The sequence below is a fragment of the Papilio machaon genome, chromosome 12, assembly GCF_912999745.1.
Source record: "Papilio machaon chromosome 12, ilPapMach1.1, whole genome shotgun sequence".
Classification (NCBI taxonomy): Eukaryota; Metazoa; Arthropoda; class Insecta; order Lepidoptera; family Papilionidae; genus Papilio; species Papilio machaon.
The window spans coordinates 4,832,975-4,854,368 of record NC_059997.1 but is presented as its reverse complement, the minus strand read 5'-3'; the positions used below and the strand labels follow the sequence as shown (position 1 = coordinate 4,854,368).

The 21,394-nt window shown below is 32.8% G+C and overlaps 4 protein-coding genes across 7 annotated transcripts; 2 read left to right on the top strand and 2 right to left on the bottom strand.

The window, feature by feature from the left end:
- Positions 1-856: 856 nt before the first annotated feature.
- LOC106719114 (glycerol-3-phosphate phosphatase) lies at positions 857-3,000 on the bottom strand. The gene is made up of 5 exons (XM_014513370.2): positions 2,645-3,000; positions 2,398-2,558; positions 2,143-2,280; positions 1,529-1,872; positions 857-1,122 (listed from the first exon to the last, which is right to left on the bottom strand). Exons 1-5 carry the CDS (start codon positions 2,853-2,855, stop codon positions 951-953), a joined length of 1,026 nt encoding a protein of 341 aa, XP_014368856.2. The 5' UTR covers positions 2,856-3,000; the 3' UTR covers positions 857-950.
- A 1,654-nt stretch (positions 3,001-4,654) lies between these two features.
- Positions 4,655-5,678, top strand: LOC106719083 (enoyl-CoA delta isomerase 2). The gene is made up of 3 exons (XM_014513334.2): positions 4,655-5,071; positions 5,160-5,249; positions 5,403-5,678. Exons 1-3 carry the CDS (start codon positions 4,694-4,696, stop codon positions 5,661-5,663), a joined length of 729 nt encoding a protein of 242 aa, XP_014368820.2. The 5' UTR covers positions 4,655-4,693; the 3' UTR covers positions 5,664-5,678.
- A 1,402-nt stretch (positions 5,679-7,080) lies between these two features.
- Positions 7,081-13,507, top strand: LOC106719104 (sodium/potassium-transporting ATPase subunit alpha). The gene is made up of 18 exons (XM_045680306.1): positions 7,081-7,333; positions 7,578-7,727; positions 8,159-8,331; positions 8,556-8,726; positions 8,908-9,037; positions 9,243-9,479; positions 9,572-9,787; positions 9,953-9,973; positions 10,088-10,278; positions 10,492-10,663; positions 10,725-10,873; positions 11,064-11,265; positions 11,370-11,524; positions 11,719-11,905; positions 12,216-12,455; positions 12,746-12,934; positions 13,111-13,228; positions 13,393-13,507. Exons 1-18 carry the CDS (start codon positions 7,186-7,188, stop codon positions 13,505-13,507), a joined length of 2,964 nt encoding a protein of 987 aa, XP_045536262.1. The 5' UTR covers positions 7,081-7,185.
- Positions 13,508-15,416: 1,909 nt separating this feature from the next.
- Positions 15,417-20,594, bottom strand: LOC106719136. Of its 4 annotated transcripts, none has more exons than XM_014513394.2 (6): positions 20,287-20,315; positions 19,497-19,930; positions 19,126-19,281; positions 18,427-18,520; positions 17,852-17,936; positions 15,636-15,755 (listed from the first exon to the last, which is right to left on the bottom strand). In XM_014513394.2, exons 1-6 carry the CDS (start codon positions 20,300-20,302, stop codon positions 15,719-15,721), a joined length of 822 nt encoding a protein of 273 aa, XP_014368880.2. In that variant the 5' UTR covers positions 20,303-20,315; the 3' UTR covers positions 15,636-15,718. The 4 variants fall into 4 exon arrangements, 3 of the variants coding, with proteins under 3 accessions (XP_014368879.2, XP_014368881.2, XP_014368880.2); XR_001357404.2 differs by having other exon boundaries at positions 15,676-15,755; positions 17,852-17,965; XM_014513393.2 differs by lacking the exon at positions 17,852-17,936 and having other exon boundaries at positions 15,417-15,755.
- Between the last annotated feature and the right edge of the window lie 800 nt (positions 20,595-21,394).

The window sequence follows — 21,394 nt, the reverse complement described above, 5'->3', positions numbered from 1 at the left end:
ATGAATGCTTTGCTCAGCAAATGCCCTACTTTTATCTTTTATGAAGACATCACGGCGTCATTCGATGCTTACATCTATATGCCTTATAGCTATATTATACTCTATTCACATTATCGGTGTTCGAAAGGGGTTATTTGTATAAACGATATAAAAAAAGTTTATACTGTTAAAAATACTTAGATGAAATCAAAAATGAACTTGAATTTAAAACTCATTAAAAATTTCAATATTTCAACCGTAGAAGTGACAGTAATTTAGCTACAATTAAGAGTCGAATCTAGGGCCCGACGCGCAAACACTGATTGTTAGGTTTGAGGTTAAAGGTTTTGGTTAATTTTGAAATGTAGAGCATAGATATTTAGTAAAAAGCATTTCAATTTTATGTAATCAGAACCAAGAGTTTCAAGCCTACTCTAAGATTATAAATTTTACAAGAGGTCAAATGCTATATAATTTTTTATAGGCGCGTAGCATAGGCGTAGCGGAGTTATGTTCCTATAACTATGTATTCACCTAGACCTATATATAAAAAATACATAAATCCCATCATCATTTTTCGATATAAAAGCGACATTATTTTCATATCAAATTTCATACTTAAACTTAGTTAGTGCCGCTTACGCTTTCCTAAGATTATCAGATTTATTATTTTTAAAGACATTGCTCACATAACATTGAGTAAGATATTTAGAAATAATACAAAAAACATAGAATTAAATTGTTTAAACATCCATATATTAGACAAACTATAACACATAATAGAAGAGCTACATCACAGCAATAAAAAACCTGTTAAAAAAACAAAAACAACTTAAGTAGAAATGTGTAAAAACTGGATACCTAATATAAATATCACAATTCAATGGTAATTGCTCTATTTAATTCTAAAGTATATATACTGTTTGAAAATGTACAATGATCTAAAATCTCTTTAAATAATTGAATTTGTACTAGGACTTGACTATTTCTAATAAATCTCCAAGTTTTGGTAGGACAACATCGGGCAATGGTGCTATTTGCTCTTTACGAATCTTCTCCAAATCCCTTGTTGATGTTACACCAGTTAACACGAGGAGCGTTTGAAACCCACAACGAACACCAAATTCAATATCTGTATTACATCTGAAACAAATGAATACTATGTTTATTTGCTAGATCTAGAACTAAATATGTGAAGGGACTGACTCAACTGGAAAATATATACTAAATGTTCTTATTTTATAACGTACTAGCTATCGCCCGCGACTCTGTTCGCACGGATTTGAAAATAATAATAAAAAGTAATAATTATTAGCCTATGTGTTCTTCCAGACTATGTTCTAAATCTGTGCCAAATTTCATCCAGATCTGTTGATCCATTCTGGAGATACCTTCCAACAAACATCAATCTGTCTATCCATCCATCCACTCATTCATCTAAACTTTCGCATTTATAATATTAGTAAGATTTTAGTTAATGTTACGTTACTTGTTTGATTAATTCCTTTTCTTTTCTTATCAACAAAAGTTTTATGAAGGAAAATCTTACCTGTCCCCAATCATCAAAGTCCTCGCCGGATTCAAACCACAGGATTCCAGATATTTCCTAATATATTCATGCGGTTTCCCAAGCACCAATGCTTTCCTCTCCGAACAAGTTTCGACTGCTCTCACCAAGGTTCCCGATCCAGGAACAACTATTGAACTGGATTTGGGGAACCGTTCATCAGTATTTGTGGCCACAAACAAGCAATCTTCAGAAGCTAGGTATGAGGCGGCCTTCATGAACTTTGGGTAGCTGACATGTTCATCAAATCCCACCACAACAGCACCAACTTCTGAATCTAAATCAGTTGGTTTCAGTGACTTGAAATCAGGTTTAACATGGTCTGGCTGAAAATACATATATTGAAATAATAACAAGTATTTAATAGTGGTAAAAATATAGACCAGACATGAGTTATAGAGGGAAAAAAATGTCAAATATGAACGCTGGCTATTGTTTTTCAATATGACCTTCTATGAAGTAAATAAATCATTCCAATAAGATTATTCAAATTAGAACAAAACATTTGATTTGGTTTTGCTTCATGTATATTTGTAAAGAAAGTCTATCCATAGTGTTTTTAATTAATACATAGCATTTTTTTTTTATTGACTTACTCCAACTCCAACATGTTTTATGCCCACAGCATTCAACTCGTCTCCAATCCCATTTGATCCAATCAAGTAAACTTTCTTCTTAAACCCAATACTTTTGAGATAGTGCGCAACCAAGTAAGATGTGGACAGAATTTCATTCTAAAATAAAACATTTAGTCTACATATCTAACTTTACAAAATTATTTTACAATTCAATTATGATAATATAGTTTAACTAATTATAATATTATTATAATATTATTCTTATTAAAATACCTCATCTGCAATAAAACCCAATTGTTGGGCTTTAAGTGCAAAGTCGCTACGAATCTTTGTAGAATTATTGGTTACGAAAAATACTCGTTTACCAATCTTACGAAAGTAATTCATGGTATCTGCAGATCCAGGAATAGCGTTATTGTCGATCCATAAGACACCTGGAAAGCAATTTAGTTCAAATACAAACTTTTTATACTCTAACGTAAGGTTTGCCTGATTTTTTTATTGCTATATAAATTCTTACCATCACAATCACTAAGAACAGTGTCGAAGGAATTAAGGAATTCCTTAACTTGTTCTTTTTCTGCATGTTTTAAATCAAATACTGCGGACTTGAACATTGTAGTGGAAATGTTAATACTTCGATATGATACTGATGCTGTAACTTTTAAAAGAGAAGGTAGTTTATTATAAAAAAATCTACTTCCTATTAGTTTAGTTAGCACTCCACACATTACTAAACTAAAATACTTTTTAGTACAACCTAACTCTTATTTATAAAACAATTTCTATTTCTCCATCTACCATGTATGAAAAATTTAATTTTGATTTTAATAATTTAGTCACATTCCGTCACCTTCAACTCTTCAACTTCAATGTCATGATTGTCAATTTGTAATGTCAAAATGACTTATCGTCGGAGTGTTTATCTATGGTCAAAGTCTAGTTTCTTTTACATCAGTTAGCATCAGTAGTTAATTGTCGTTTACATTTGTTTGTTCGGTCACCAATATTTTACATTTCATATTTCAAATATTGCATTATAACAATTTGTACACTTAATTTCTCTTGGTAAGTTTCATTTTGTTATTCGCTTAAAAAGATATGAGCTAATAAGTTATCATTTACTATAACCAAACTTACAACTATAGTCAACAACAAGAATTACTGTGCAAAGAGTATAGTAACTATAGTCTGGTACTGTGCTATATGTTGTTACTTGTTTTGGTTTAAAATTCATTCCTACTAATATGTTAAGTAAATAAGCCTTTGTATAAGATTTTGCATATAAAACATGAATATGAACATGAATCGTCTTATCATTTTATGAATCGTCTTATCACTTTATGTGATGGATCTTATTATTATAATATTAATGCGATTATAAATGCGAAAGTTTACTTGGATGGATGGATGAATGTTTGTTAATCTCCAAAACGACTTAACGGATCTTGATAAAAATTTAAAACAGATATAGAACACAGTCTGGAAGAACGCATAGGCTACTTACTATGATTTTTTTAATTCAGCGTTGATGAAGTCATGTCCGCGACTATAATAATACTATAATGAAGATATATAAATACTAGACTATAATAGCTAGTATACAAATAAAATAAATTGATAAACAAGTTAGGATAGCAATGTTTTGAGGATTAATGTTTCAGACATAATCCCAATAACTCGCTAAAACTGTTAAGATTTTATTTGATAGCTTCAATTTTTATATACAATCGCTTTTGATCCCATTTTTGTACAATATTTAACTTGATAATATAAAGACATTTCTATTAAACAATCTGCAACACTTCGACTATACTTTGATCAGGCCTTGTGTACCTAACTTTATCGCACATAGTAACTAAGTTAATCTTGTTTATGTAAAGCCGCATTCACATTTGTCTGACGTGTTGTGTCGTGATGCTTTCTGTCGTGATGGCTACTGTTCACATCTATGTGACGCGTTATGACGCATTTTTAATCAGTTCAGTTATAGCTCTCAGAGAGTTTACACATTCGCAATGTTTTTTCATGAATCATACGATTCAGATTCAGATTATGAAGAAGATATGCAGTTATTGGCACTGGCAACACTTCTAATAAAACAAAGAAAGAGAAGAAGATATTGGATACATCCAGTAAATACAAAAAGAGAGACTAAAGGCGAGTTTCATTGTCTCGTTAAAGAGCTTGAGAGTGATGCTGAAAAATTTCATCAGTATTTTAGAATGTCTAACTACTGACGCGTCACAACACAACACGTGCGCGTGCACACTAGTCCGACCCGCTGTGTCGTGTCGCTGCGCCGTCCCCCGCACCTCACCCAACTGACGCGGACCGGGATCGCTACTGACGCGACACGACACAAGCCATCACAACACACTGCGTCAGAGAAGTGTGCACGCAACCATATTAATTGTATGAGACCGATACCTTTCTGACGCATCACGACACAACACGTCAGACAAATGTGAATGCGGCTTTATTGACGTACTTCCGTTTCTCAAATACATTTTTAAAATATTTTTTACAGAAATCTCGATAAAATCTACGTGTTCTTAAAAATACAGAGATGAAAATGGACGATGGCAATACTATAGTAGAAACTAATAAAGACACCATTAAAGTGATAAGGTTTAACAAACCACAGAAGAAAAATGCAATAGACGGTAATATGTACTATAGGGTGACTAAAATACTCAACGAAGCAGCAATTGATGACAGCATCAGTATGGTTGTGTTGACCGGTACAGCGGAGTTTTACAGCAGCGGCAATGACGTATCGAACTCTGGGAGTAAATCTGAAGATGAACATATGAAACTTTTGAAGGATTTTATCGAAGCTTTTATTAAATTCCCAAAACTACTAATAGCTATCGTCAATGGACCTGCTATAGGAATCGCGGCTACGACTCTTGCCCTCTGCGATTTGGTTTATGCGTCAGAAAATGTAAGTTCAATTTACATAGAAACACCAAGAAATAGCATAAAAATTACTCGCTATTTAAACGGATATTAAAACGAATTTTTTTTTGTAGGCTTACTTCCTCACACCCTTTTCAAAATTGCATATAACTGCTGAAGGAGGATCTACACTAACATTCCCAAGACTTATCGGACAACGGAAGGTAACATTTCGTAGAAATTCTAAATTCTGAATTTAAGGTTTCATAGTAGTACTTACTTTCACTTGTACATGATTGTACTCATAAGTAGAATCTGTAGAATATCAACGACTATCTCTGCCAATACCTTAGTTTCATTATGTTGTTATATTTCAGGCTGCTGAAATGTTACTATTCAATCACAAAATGTCAGCGAAGGAAGCACTGGAATGCGGTTTCATCAATCGTGTGTACAAGCCCGAGGAATTAGAAAGGAGAGCCTGGGATAAGATAAATGAGATTTCAAAACTGCCCGCAAATTCGATACTTGTCACTAAGAACTTGCTGCGCAGAGTTTACTACGATGATCTCTTAAAAACTAACGATGTTGAAATCGCAGTACTGACAAAAATACTAAAAGCAAAAAGTAATTTGTAATATTTTTTTTAAAAACATTGTTGTCAAAGATTATCTTTTCCTTATATGTATGTTATTATATGCACATATATATATATAGATGTACATGATATCGTATAATAAATGTTCTAATTATATGAAGATAAACAGAGCTGGGCATTAACTCGTTAATCCGTTAATCGTTAATTAACGAAGTTAACATTTTGCTTAACGGATTAACTTTTAAGTTAACTTCAAAAAGTGTTAACGCTTTTGTTAACTTCCGTTAAATTCAACTTCCGTTAAAAAAAGTCCGTTAATCGTTAAATTAGAAACTTGGAGACGTGCTGTCATTTTGTTTAAATTACGTGCCACGCCACGCTCGTAAGTTCAACTATGTTGGGCGACTGTCGGCGACTCGAATGGTGAACGAACGAGTTGATAATTGATATATGTGAAGTTTGCGTGCAATAAATACCCTCCAATCCCTTTTTGAGCAACTGTATCAAAACAATTTTTTACTCTTGCTTTTTCTTTAGCTTTTCCAAACTCGTGCGTTCTCTTTCCCAACTGTCAAAATAATGTCTATTAAAAAGAAAAAACCAACCACGAAGTTTTTACAAAAAAATCATTGAAGTTTTTATGATTTATGCAAATATTTCTAAAAAGGAGTTCCTAATTTGTTACAATATTAGATTTAATGATTTGATTCAATGAATTAGGTTAGGTTTCATTTTATTTCATCTCATTAAATTTCATTTTCATTTCATATCAATAAAAATAATCTACTGAAGACTTGGCCGTTAGAGCATAGTTCCCTTTGCCTACCCAGAATGGGTGAAGAAAACAAAAAAAATCTCTGTTAGTATTCTTTTACAGTTGGCGCCATTTTTCAAACATTTTAGTTAGTTGAGTTTATTGTGTTTTTATTATTCTATAAAATTGCTTCATTTATTCGCTACTGTATTTAAATAGTTGTTTAGTACACGTACGGAACTGTCATTACAACATGTTCCAAATGTCAACCCTCACCTTCGGCTGCGCCTCGGCTCGGGTAGACATTTGTCAGAACTCTGCAATGACAGGCTTTCCGCACTCGTAATGAATTATACTATAATGCATTCATACTTGTCTCCAATACTAATTTGTTATAGAATGCATAGTCAAATTACTATTTTAAACAAGTGTCGCCACAATAACTGTGAAATTAGTATGTATAATTTTGGTATGGTTAACTGTTAACGATTAACTTTAACTTACGTTAAATTTTCGGAAATTTAACGCTTTAACGATTAACGAAGTTAATTTTTTAATTAACGAATTAACGATTAACGAAGTTAACTTTTCGATTAACTGTGCCCACCTGTGAAGATAAATAATTTCTTAAAGTCTTTAATAATAAGGAAACTCTTTTTTTGCTTCGTAAATACTAAACATAACAAATACCATACAGAAATCATCCATCATTTAATTTTAATCCCTCATTTAATTAAAAAAAAAAAAACTTACTCGTAATCTAGACTGTCGCGACTAAACATAAATATTCAACTAGATATAAAACGAGATGTATCGAAGATCATCAAGCTTCTCTTCTATTACGGAGCTGTTCCGGCCGAACAATCCTAGGAGACTGCGGTCAAGAGATCTCAGCAGCACTCGCCTTAATGCCCTCAAAAAAGAAATAGAAACAAACACACACCTTATTCCACTGAGTTAGTAATCGCATAACATTCTGTATAAAAAATATATTATTTTTCATGATGTGTTTAATCTAAAGACAAAGTCTGATTTTACGTAACTCAATAGTATATCCAATCCAAGGATCACTATTATGCATTGTAGGATACTTTTTTGCTAACGATAAAATAATGTATTTAAATAAAAATAATGCAATACGATACTGGCATAATTTTCTATGTGACTAAGATCATAATATTTGTTTATGAAAATTCGTAGAAGATCTATACACTCGATTAGGAACGGATCCAATAAAAGGGCTAACAAGTGCAGCTGCCGTGGACCTCTTGGAGTATTACGGCCCTAACACTTTGACTCCTACCTCACACTTTCAATGGCCTAAGATGTTACTAAAATGCCTGTTTACTGGTAAAAAATTATAATATAAATTACATACTATACTAGGTGTCGCTCGCGATTCCGTCCGTGCGGATTAAAAAAAAACCTAATTAGTTAGTACCTACGTGTTCTTCCAGACTATGTTCTATATATATAAGAAATTTCAGCTACATCGATTTAGCAGTTCTGGAGATACCTTTTAATAAACATTCATTCTTCCATCCATCTATCTAAACATTCACATTTATAGTAATAGTAAGAAATAAGATAACATAGTAGAGTTATCAAAGGAGCTCATGCATACCTGCAGTCTGCCAGACAAAGGCTGATGATGATGATGTATACCGTACATACCGTATATAAAAATATAGTTTAATTGATGATCCGTTTAAACTTCTCAATTATTTTAAGTATGCTAATCCACGTTATGTTAAGGAATAAAAATGTAATTCTGTCAAAAGGTTTTTCAATATTAATTTGGTTCGGTGCAATACTTTGTTTGTTATCGTACGCGATTGAATCGTCGATGAAGGCACGTCCGAGCACTGATAACTTGTATTTGGGCTGCGTGCTCATAGCGGTTGACATCATCTGTGGTCTGTTCAGCTTCTTCCAAAACTTTAAAAGTACAAAGGTGAGTTTTTTTTAAGAAAACTGGTGGTAAATCAGTTAAAGTCATGCGTACTTGTACTTCCAATATCATGAATAATTGAAACAGCAACACCATCAATAGCAACTGATGATGCTGATAAATTAACTGGATTCATTCGAATGCTTCACAGTACAAAGGATAAAAGATTTGATTGATTTTCATCTTGCTCCTGATATTTAAAAACTTCAACGTTATTTACTTTTTAGATATTAAAAACATTTAACAACATGATACCTATGTCAACGAAATGCATTCGAGATGGAGTGTGGAACGCAGAGATGCCGGTGACTAACCTGGTCAAAGGTGACATCGTGCACGTGAAGGCTGGTGACGTCATACCTGCAGATATTCGGATTATAGAAAGCAAAGGATTCAAAGTAATATTAAAAGGAATAAATTCTGCAAACTAGAAACCAATTCTTTGCTGCTGTGCAAATCTACCACCGTGGACACCATGTGTATTGCATACATATTTCATTATTTCCATCCATACCAGACGTAAAGTAGACACAAAAACAAAAAACTTGCTATACAAATTTATTGTGGCTTTTGTTCCAGGTGGATATTTCATCGTTAACTGGGGAAAGTAGAGCTGTTACCCGTTCCAACACAGAAGGGACAACAAACATATTAGAATCACAAAATGTCGCCTTCTTTTCAACGCAGTGCGTCGAAGGATGGGCACTTGGTGAACATTTCAGTAGTCCATAAGATGAATTTTTTGAACGAAATAATCAATTATATTTTATTTTTGTTTATAAATAGTTTAATTTACTAGCAAATATTATAGGTCAATTTAGAATTTTAGAATATACGCGAGACTGATCACCACCACCGACTCGAAGAATCACGTAAAGTTTTACTATATTTATAGACAGTGAAAGAAATTCTAGGTGTCGTTCTATGCTGCGGCGACTTGACGGCGCTCGGCCGAGTCGCCGGGCTGGCAGCACGCTTACAGCCGGCGCCTTCGCCCCTATGTCGAGAAATTAGTCGCTTCATGTGGTACATGTCGATGTGGGCACTAGGACTGGGTGTTTTTATTGCCGCATCATCTTTTATTCTCGGATACCCCTTCATACAAAGTACAATATTTGTAATAGGAATTATTGTTGCTAACATTCCTGAAGGTACACAAAATCTTTTTACGAAAATTAGTATATAGCAATTTTTTTTTTGTAAAAAGTTATAAGCCGTTAGTACAAAACGTCTTGCCTCACAGGACTGCAGCCAACAATAACAGCGTCGTTGACGCTCACAGCTCAACGCATGGTAAAGAAGAACTGCCTCGTCAAGAATTTGGAGGCTATTGAAGCTCTAGGAGCAGTCACAATCATTTGTTCGGATAAAACCGGCACTCTAACAAAAAATAAAATGTGCGTCCGTGACATTTGGACTTGGAATCGCAAATATTCAGTATTGGATCTAGATTTTGAAGGTAAATGAAAATTTTGAAGGCTACATAACTTTTATTGAATTAACCTGTACTAAACCTGTAAATACATATTTGTATGACTACGAATATTTGTATAACTATGACTATGAATATTTTTTGTTGATAACATTAATCGACATAGATAAATGCAATTTATTTCATTTTCAGATAATTTAAAGAATGACAAAGGTAAGAAATACATTTCCTAATTTACCAAGGAGTTCGAACGAGTAATAATTTTTGTATTGATGCTATTTAAAGGTTTTATAATGAGAAATTCTAATCATATTTACATGTCTTCAGCATTACAAGCTTTAAAAACATGCGGTGCTTTATGTAGCACGGCAACTATTGATGAAAATGGGGAAATCCACGGGGATGCGTCTGAAACGGCCATCTTAACATTTCTCTGCGCGTACAATGACCCGGCGACAGTACGGCAGAACTATCCAAAAATTGTTGAAATACCATTCAACTCTACTAATAAATATCAAGTAAGCCAGTAATTTAATATTTCATAGACATACGTATGAATATTATAAGACAAAATTCGTCATTTAAACTATAGTAAATAAACTTATGTAAACCTAGTTCTTGTTTTCCTAGTAGTTATTCATGCCCGATAAAGAGAGGATTGACAAACTGTTATTAAAATAAACGATTATAAATGAGTTATTGAGTAGGTACCAAAAAATCGTTAATTTCAGGTGAGCGTACACCAAGATAAGAATATGTCTCGCTACGTGGTGGTAATGAAAGGCGCTCCCGAGTGCATATTAACTCGGTGCAATACTGTAGTTGTAGCTAATAATAACGCTAATATAACCAATGAAATAAAGGAATCAGTAAATAAAGCTATCGAAGATCTTGCTACAACAGGTATGGATTTATTCTATCTTTGTATTTTAGATACAGATGATAAAACGTTTGGTTCTTTCAGGTGAAAGAGTTTTGGCATTTGCCGATTTGATACTGGATCCAAAAATTTTTCCTAAAAATTATGAATTCGATACGGAAGATGTGAATTTTCCATTGGATGGTCTTCGATTTATTGGTATTACAGGATTAAAAGATCCACCACGAGAGGAGGTACAGCATAATTATAATAGTTCTCAATAGACACAAATAATAACTACTAAATTCAATGGGCAAGGGGTATGCGTTAGATAAAACGCCTAATATCTAGATGGTATTACCAAGTTGGCAAAGGACTATGAATCTTGTACACCGCATTATTATTTGTACACTACATAAATAGTATACTAATTGTATTAAAAAGGTGAAGAACGCAATAGAACGAGTGCGTACAGCAGGAGTGCGAGTCATGATGGTGACGGGCGACCACCCGGCAACCGCGCGGGCGGTGGCGCAGGAGGTGGGCATTGCAACCACTCCCACCTGCCATGTAGTCACAGGGAACGATCTAAGAAATATGACTCCAGATCTACTGTATTTAACTCTAGAAAAACATTACGAAATTGGTAAGATAGTTTTGTTAATACATGGGAAAATCAACGATTTTTTGCCCACTTGCCATGCACGTTAACCTTGGGAAATTGAGGTGTTATCTGAGATAATGTGACAGTATTCGCTCGGACGTCGCCGACTCAGAAGCTGCAGATAGTGGAGGCGTGTCAGCGGCGCGGCGGCGTAGTGGCCGTCACCGGGGACGGCGTCAACGATGCGCCTGCCCTGCGCCGCGCCGACATCGGCATATCCATGGGTATTACGGGATCACAGGTTTAGTGTATTATATTTTGGCTATAAGTCTAACTTATGCCAATATGCAAAAAAAATCAGCTGATTTATGTTACTTTGTGAAATCGATCCCAAATAACCACAATTTGTGCTTAACATTGTCGAGTCCCGAATCATAGAAGTCTGATACCAAATTTTCGAATCTTTCATCCGATATGTGCATTTATTTTTGTTAGGTATCTAAGCAGACGGCGGATATCATTCTAATGGACGACAATTTCGCTACGATTGTAATCGGAATTGAAGAGGGTCGGAAAATATTTGACAACCTGAAGAAGTCCGTGTGCTACATTCTAATATCCAACGTGCCTGAAATCTTGCCTGTTTTAATGTTTATCTTGTTTTCTATACCGTTGCCATTAGGTTAGTTCCAACATATTTTTTTATATTTACAATAATGCTATGAATAATAATAAGCTACAATATTTAAAACAAGATAAAAAGCTCTTATGTGTAAACATAAATATGTTCAAACGTACGCGCTAACAAGCTACAAGTAACATAAATATCTATCTCTCAAGTAGCCGGATGGATAGGTACATGTTACGTCGTCATAACAAATATGCCTTCAAAACTTATTTAATTCTTGATTTAGGCCAGTCTACGTCCGGGAACAAACAGACGGGGATAATGATGATTATGTGGCCTTTTTCTTACGTATATTGGTGTGCAGGTGTTATGACGATCCTGTGCGTGGACCTGGGCACGGACATGTGGCCGGCGGTGTCGCTATCGTATGAGAGCGCGGAGGCGGACGTGATGAGCCGGCCGCCGCGCCAGGGCGACGGCCTCGTCTCCGCGCGCATGCTCTACCTCGTCTACGGTCATCTCGGCCTCATCGAGTTCGCGGCGGGCATGTACGCCTATTTCACCGTCATGGCCGAACATGGCTTCTACCCTTCAGATCTCTTTGGTATTATGTTTTTCAAATTGTGTCTTTTATTGCAATTCACCGTTTAACTAGTGTGAGAACCTTCCAGAGATTGTGTTTTGCATAAGTTCGGCAAAACATGATATTATCTAAAGGCTTTGCCAGCCGATGATCTTGGCTAATTGTAGTGGGGGGCAGGTAGGAAAAAAACTAATTTGTCTAATTTCGCTTTTACATATAAGGGTCTTGTCAATTTCCAACAGGCTTAGACACAATTGGTACAGATAAGTTCTGTTAGTTACTTCCGTTTATTATGAACTTATTTATCCAAGGTATAAGACAGCGTTGGGATAACGAAGCGGTGACCGACGTGCGGGATTCTCTAGGCCAAGAGTGGACTTACGAGGAGAGGAAGGAGCTAGAGCGTGCCTGCCAGGCGACCTACTTCGTGGCAGTCGTCGTCACGCAGATAATGAACGGCATCATATGTAAAACAAGATTTAATTCTATATTCGATGTCGGTATGGACAATATTGATATTCCATTAATTTACATAGATAGATATAATAAGTAAAAAAAGTATGGACGTGACAGATTTATAGCTCTTACATGATAACTGAGAACTTCAAGAGTAGATATGGTGGTCAGAATTTAATACATTAATATCACTCCACAATAATTCCATGCTTTGTTCTAGGAATGAAGAATAAAGTTTTAAATCTGGGATTGATATTTGAATTGTTGCTCGCTTGTATTCTTTGCTACGTGCCGGTGCTCAATGACTTTTTTTACACGTATCCGCTGCGATTGCAATGGTAAGTTTGCCAAACATTTTCCCTGAGATGTGTTGATGAAACATGTTCTAAGCATCACACTGTATTCAAATATGCTCATCATTTATTTTCTTACAACGATGCCTAAAAATATAATTTTGCTATAGACATAAAAGCTTTTAATAAAAATGATAATACTTTTTCAGGTGGTTCTTAGCGGTTCCTTTTGTATTACTGTTATTGGGTTTCGATGAGTTTCGAAAATTCTGCATTAGAAATTGGCTTTTCGATGGATGGTATAACCGTCTCACTTATTACTAGTGACAAAGTGTTAGAAGACAAAAATGTATAAATGAATGAAGAAAATATAACTATTATTATTTTCCTTAACATTAACTATTTTTTGGTAATAAAACATAAATGTAATAACATAATAAATTTAATGAGCAATCAACTGAAGATCACAACACAACATTTTATTATAGATTCATGTAATTCAATGGTTACTATACTAACAACTGATACCTAATAGAATAAGGCACGACAAAATATTATTAACTTTAAAACACAATAAAAACTTAAACAAGATTAAAACATTTGAGTGCATCTCACTTTGATATTTACAATTCAACTTATTTTAATTTAAAACTATGATACTAATATATTTATAGTTTTTTAACATACACAAATATTAAGAAATACAGAAGAGAAACAATAAAAGATGTACGTAGACTTATTTAACCGTATTTGAGTTCAGACAACAGAAATGGAACACAAGCTTTTTTTAAACAAGATTCATCAAACATTTAAAAGACAAATGCATCAAATAAAACCACGTACTATCAAAGAATGTAACTAACGCAAAATTTAAAAAAATAAAATAAGAATGTCATTTTATAATATTTCTACCCCAATCATATCATATATAACTCTATATTTACTTTATTTAATTTTACAAGATATAATAAAATTTAAATTTTAATAATATTAAAAGATTTGTATACAATATGTATGTGTATAAAGTTTTTTGGAAGGATTTAGAAGAATAAAAGATTGTAAATATAGAAAGAACCCTGTCTACCTACTACTATAGAAAAATTGCTAGAATAAGTATTTATATATCTTAGATATGTTTTATTCACATATTTCAGGTATAATATGTAACTACAAGAATAAAATACTATAAAAATTCAAAATATGAAATTGAGAAGATAGAAATAGATAATAAAATATGAAGGAAAAATATTTTTAATAATACTTATAAACTACATTAAAAAAAATTGCACATTCCACTTTGTTTTCATGAAATAATCAACTAACGTGTCAATACTATGATATTTATCTTTGAAACAGAATAATATTAATTTTGTACAATATTTTGACTCACGGACTTTTTCTTTTTGTAAAATTATCAGTTAATTATAACGAAATATAAATAAAACAAACATCGTACAAGATATCTCATAGAACTGTAACCTCCACCAATGTAATCTTTACAACAAAAATATTTCAAAACTCTAAATAAATTTTAAGTAAACATTTTTTATACTTTTATAAAATATATTAAAATGGCCAAAAGAAAACTAAAACTATACGTTAAATAAAATAAATCCCATAGTAAAATATTTTTTAAGATTTATGCATATTACCTTTTAAAATAGGAATAAGTACTTTTGGATCGAAATCGTTTTAAATTCTGTAACATAGTATAAACATTATAATTAGAAAATAACGCTATATTTTTATTAGTTTTATGAGAAGATATTTAATTTAAAATAATCATAATATACGTATTTCTATGACATTTTTTGTTTGACTAGCTATGTTTGCGTCTTTTTAGGTTTGGCACTTATATAAAAAAAAATAAGTCAAGAATATACTGATATAAAATAATGTTGTAATTAAAAATGTGGCAGTTTTATCATTCTGTAGTATTTAAAAAAAATGGTGTCATTACAAGATTTCTCGGTTACCCAGGTTCGACTGTATTTATGAATATACACCACAACATCACAACCAAATAACATTTATATTTTTAAAATTACTACTCAAACAAACACACTAATTTTGATAAAAATACTTTTAAATTACTTAACATATCACGATTTATCGTTTATTATCCATTAAAAAATTGAGCTCACCGCATATCACGAAAATCAAACAAACCGAAAAAAAAACTCAAATTGACAGAAGAAACTGTCAATTTGTAAATCACACTTATGTATTTTTAATCGACAGATTACTTAAGTCAATTCTATCTTAGATTTTCAACCCACAAAATCGTATAAGAGTCCCTTTTGAACCTTTAAAATTACAATTACGTCCAAAGATAAGGATCAATATATGAAAAAAAAAATTAAGTAATGGGGTGATATAAGTAAAAGTGCCTAGTTTGTGGTCTGTCTGTTGAATGCTGCGCGGGCGAGTTGTGCGTGCAGCGCCGGGGCACCGCGCAAGTCCGCAATCGAGTGTCGCGCCTTCATCAGCGCCTCCTCGCGACACACGTTGTCGTGCAGGATACACTCCATTATCTTAGCTACAATTGTCGATGGTGGTACATGGGGATTCCCTGAAACACAACATTCCAAACATAATTACACTAAACGAATTAATTTCATACTTACTGCCGTAATGAGTCTTTTCTACCAATTTTTTTAGTTACCTCAGGCCTTTTTTTCATACAACCACGTTCACACTTAGATGATTTCGAACAGGTGAACAAATAATTAAATACAATTTCAAAACAATTAATATAATAGACAGTTAATAAGTAGCTCTCTCAAAATGAATTAGAATTTAAACAAGCTAAATTGTTGTGTCTCGTGAGACGTGTGATGCTTTACTCTCGAGAGTATATAGTATGTGTGCAATAATAATTAGAACAACTTAGCGACGCTCGAATAAGCTCTTTGTAAATGATAACGACACAACTCGTGATATTTAACGAAATTACGAATTTAAGAATTTAACCGACTGTCAAAGAACTGTGAAGAAGAAATAAAATATGTATAAACGTTTTATATATTTTCTCACTTTGAAGAAAATAAGTTACTAACAAAATGTCCGTTGATGGAAGAAATTTCTGATGTTGTTCAAATAAACATAACTTAAAGTTCTTAATATAAAAGTTATCTTTTCATCGATTTAATTATAAGTAGTATTAATAGTTTATGAGGTGGTTTATCTATAAATAGCTACATAAGCACATTACGACTTGTATTTATTAGAATAGCACCCCTTTGCTAGACCATAAAAGCGTTAAACAGGTAATCCGTGGGGTGGACAATATTATTTGTTTTTACATCTCTATTATTTATTATCTGGTAGCGTTACTGAAATAAATTTGTAACCAACTCCGGAGTAAAGGAAAAAACGTAGGGTTTAACCAAGGTAGCATATTTTTTACTATCTTCATGTAACATTGACAAGGCGATGCCGAGCATCAAATGTAGTATAATAATTTAAAACAATTTGTAGGAAGTAAACAATTTGTTTGTCTCGCCCACGATGTATTCATTTTCCTCAACACAAGGCCGTTGGAATCTGGAGGACGACTACAATGAGCATTAAAGCGACCTACACACAATTTAATATAAATTGCAATTACGATTGTGTTTCCTCGTTCTCTTCAAATAAGATATTATTTCTACTGCGAACTAAATTGTTGTTAAATTATCTACAATTTAATATGCTATTTTGGTGTTTGTTATCAGCGGAAAGACGGATGATGTTGCTGTACTGCTACTTCCTTTAAACCTATTAACTTAAATAATAAAAATGTTTGCAAGTTTACATTAACACTAGCTACCAGTACTGATTCTATTGCCTACAACAGTTCTTCATTGCAACAGACATAAAATGACAATGTTTTGTGCCCCTGTATTTTTTCTACGTCGTACTTACCTTCAATGTTTTCAACATGTGTCTAAATTATTATTTTTTTTATGAGAAAAGAACATCCGAGATTTCGACAGGAAAATGTTGTTTACTGACTAAAAACTACAGATAAAGTATTAACAATTAGGTTTTACTATATTTTTTATATTGGATTGGATTTGAAAACATTACAATATTTTAAAAAACTAATTATTCATTAATGTGTTGAGATCAAACTGAATCATTATTTATATATTATCAAGTATTAAAAACATTAAACAAAAACTTAAAATAAATCTGATGCAGGTTTTATATACATTCATTCAACAAACATTATAACAATAAGACTTCATATGTCATATTATATGAATTAATATAAAAAATACAACATAAAAATTAATCAGATAACTTCATACACATACAGTACACAGTGTCATCTCAGATATATCACTGTGGGTGTCAACTGCCGCAATAGTTGTGATGACACATATTGGTGTCTCTATTTTTTTTTAAGTGAACATAAAGGGTGACAACAAGTTTCAATGCAGTGGAAACACATAGTTAGATTAGACTGTTGCCTTCGGTAAAATTCCATTAGACATACTTATTGGTTTACAAAAGTTATAACGAAAAAAAATGACCAAATAACTTTGGAAATGCCCAATAAAAATAAATATAAATTAATTGCTATTTAATGTGTTATAAAATGAAAAGCAAATGAAAACAAATATATTGTTAATTGAAGCATAAATTAAATATAAAAAGCGTATAATATAAAATGTTACTTACTGTACAGCAATATCAGGGATCTGATATGGCCCATGTAAACCAGTGGTCGTGGCTTTCATGAAGCGGCACACGGGCGTGCAGTGCTCTGTGAGTTTATTAGTATTGTTAGTAGCACTAAAATACATTGTTAAATTAACCTTTAAAAAGCTCATGAACCGGCGCCAATGATAATGTGATATCACCATGTCCTCGACCATGAAAAACTATAAATAAATTTTGATTCAAACAATTTAATTTACCGTCTGTGGTATATTTATAAACTTTAGGTCTGTTAGAAATTCTGTGTGTTTGAAACAGAAATGTAAAACCTCCTTATTTGGAAACTGCTTAGAATCTTCAATCTCTTTTCAATTCTCTGAATTTTACTATGTACTTATTTATCTATTACACATCTATACTGTATATGAGTTGAGTTGATTATTCTATGAATTTTTAATTAAATATATTGTTATATGTAAATTAAAAAGCAAAAACCATTAATAAATAAATTACCCAATTGTGTTTATGAATAATTATTATAATAAATAAGCCCTAATTCCTTGTTAGTGCACATTATTATAAAACACAAAACTCACCTGTAAGACCTCTATATCCGAATATACCACAGTCGTGCATGCGCATTGAAAGCTGTTCATCCTTTATGAATTTCTCAGTGCTTATGCCTTTTAACTGAAATTATCAAAATTAATATATATCAAAATACACCAACTATAAAATAGATATTCCATGCTATAAATAAACAATTAAGAGAGTTCAAAAACTTAACAGCCTGTGCCATTCTGACTGTCCGTTTGACTGTGGTGAGACTTGTGTTGAAACATATCGACGCTGGAAAGCGTAAACGCTGTAAACCCGAAAGTATGAACTTTACAGGAGAGCCAAAAAATCATAACTCGTGAGCTGATACGCCTACAAGCATGCGGTATTTAGCAATGTTGTGTAGTTTGTGCTAACCTATAATAAAATCATTATCGTTTGATAATGGTTGACATTATTAACGTGTGAAAAACATATTCGCGATTTCAAGGATTACAGCTTTTATGCTTTCCACCGTCGATATTATTATCCCTCACATTCTCTTTTTTCAAAACCGAGACAACAATATATGGCATGGCCATAGAAACTGTCAGTAAGTCAACTGAATATAGTCTTGTGCCAATATCTTAAGTAGCTTTCATGTAATTAACCAAAAAATATATGTAATGTTTCTTATTATGTCATTTCATGTATATGAAATGATTATTCAAGTATTAAAAAATTAATGGTAATATTACCTTAGAAGGTACTAGGAAGCGATCTGGTATCCTCTGTAACTTTTGTTGTTTTTCACTGGGGCCAAAGCCAAGTGCCAATAGTACTGATTCAGCATCTACTTTCCTGGCCCCAAGCACATTGAGCACTGAACTGCTGCTAGATCCACTTGCATCTGACTAAAGTACAAATTAAATATAATCAGTTGTCATTACAATTAATGATAAAAACAGATTTTCCTGATAGTTCCTCTCTCAAGGTTTATAGCTGTTATGTGCCAATTGTTAGTGTATTTATTACCTTAAAATTTTTTAATTTTATAAATCAAATTTAAGCTCTCATTCTCTGTCATCATCATCTTTTTTTAATATCAGTTTTATGGGAATAAACTTACCTGTAAAGAGTGATCTCTGAGCAATGGATTCTTAAATCTAGGTACGCATCCTTCTGACTGAACTGAGTGATCCCGCTGCAGTTTTTTCTTAACACTTCTATTATTTGGTGTACTCGTAAGCATACCACTCTCCAAAGATTTCCTCTTCCATATTTCTTTTTGTGTTGGAACATCTAAGTTTTTATCATCTTTTAGTTCCACATTACTCACTTCCACCACTGTGTTGTCAGTTACAGAATTTTCTGCTTTGTTTTCATCAGATTGTGTATTTTCTGCCTGGTCTTCAACTTGTTTCTCTTCAACTTCAGTATCTGCTGGCAGTGAATCTAGCCATTGTTGTACTGGACTGCTGCGCCTCATATCTTCAATAACTCCGCTGAGCCAACCACGCACTTTCCGTTCTATTATAGATGAAACAGTCTCATTAAAAGTATCTGTAAGTAAGAAGAGTCTTTGAATATACTGATTAATTTGTTTTTTGTTCATACTTCATAGCAAAAAATTTTACTAAATATTGAAAAGTGAGGTATTATATAAAAACAACATATTATAAAAGATAAAAAAAAAATAATGTGACAGCACTATTTAACACAGCTTTGTAATCTCAAAAAATAATTATAATGGAGTCTTAAGTAGTACTCTTTCTTACTAATTCTTTAGCAATTTAGATTTGAAATCTACGAGGGACTACTATCAATATAATTCAACAAGGGTATTTTATAACAATCAGTCGTAATATTTACATTAGAAACTCGACATTCTGATTCTATAAATGTTTGCTAAAACAAACCTTGTTTAGGTTCCATCCCTTGTAATATGAGGCTGCATGCAAGAGAGGAAAGGTAAAACATTCATAGGTTTTAATAACACAGGTCACTTATACTTGTTTAAAATATTAAAATTTTGATCTCCACTTACCTCTCGGGTACGCGTACGCGTTTTACTAATTATTTGAAAAGAGAATTCACTACGCTTCTCAACTCTGATGCACAGCACAGCACATAACTATATACACAGCAGCACAGAACAAGTTGCAGTTACTTGTACTTTTTTTGGATTACTATTTTACTGTTGCTTGTTTTGACACTGACAGTTGTGGTTATGCCATTGTCAGTATATTTCTGACTGACAGGTGTAAATGTTACATGCTACAAACATTTTTAATATATGTTCTTGTTTTTAATTTCAATCCAAAATCAAAATTGAGCTGAACTGAAAAATAATACTAATTGAGTTTCTTAAACTTTTAGTGAGGCGGAGATCACTTTACTTCAAGTATGGTTAGACTTATTCATTAGGCTATAATTTTAATAACATTTAAATTATTGAATAAGTATTTAACAAATTTAAAATCACGTTGACAGGGGGATTGTTGAGCTGTAAATTTTTTGGTTAACCTATGCCCACCGGGTCAAATAAGTTAGTCGGTCTTTAAATTTAATTGTGAGGCAAACGGATGTATTACATTTAGGTCACATTTAACATCTATCAATTTCAGCTTCACAGTGAGATGAGCTGTTTAAAAATCTCGATTAAAGTGAATAAATGGATTCGTACTTCAAACATGTGACTCGAATTCAATTGGTATAAAATATACATTTTTTTCGATCGATTATTATTATTTTGTAACGTCTTTATATATATTGATAGAACCAACCGCGATAGCAGCGCCTCTCTCACTGCTTCAGATATTCCTGTAATACTTGGTTATACTATACGTTGTTGAATTTTGAACATGCATACAGGGGTTCCCAACCCCAGCTCTAGATGGAGCTTTTCTTGGTCAGGTCTTTTCTTTTATATTATTCTACTTTGGAGGGCCTGTCGTGTAAAAAGTGAAAGTCAACAAAAACTGTTTTTAATTACTTTTCCACCTGATTTTTCTTGTTACACAAATT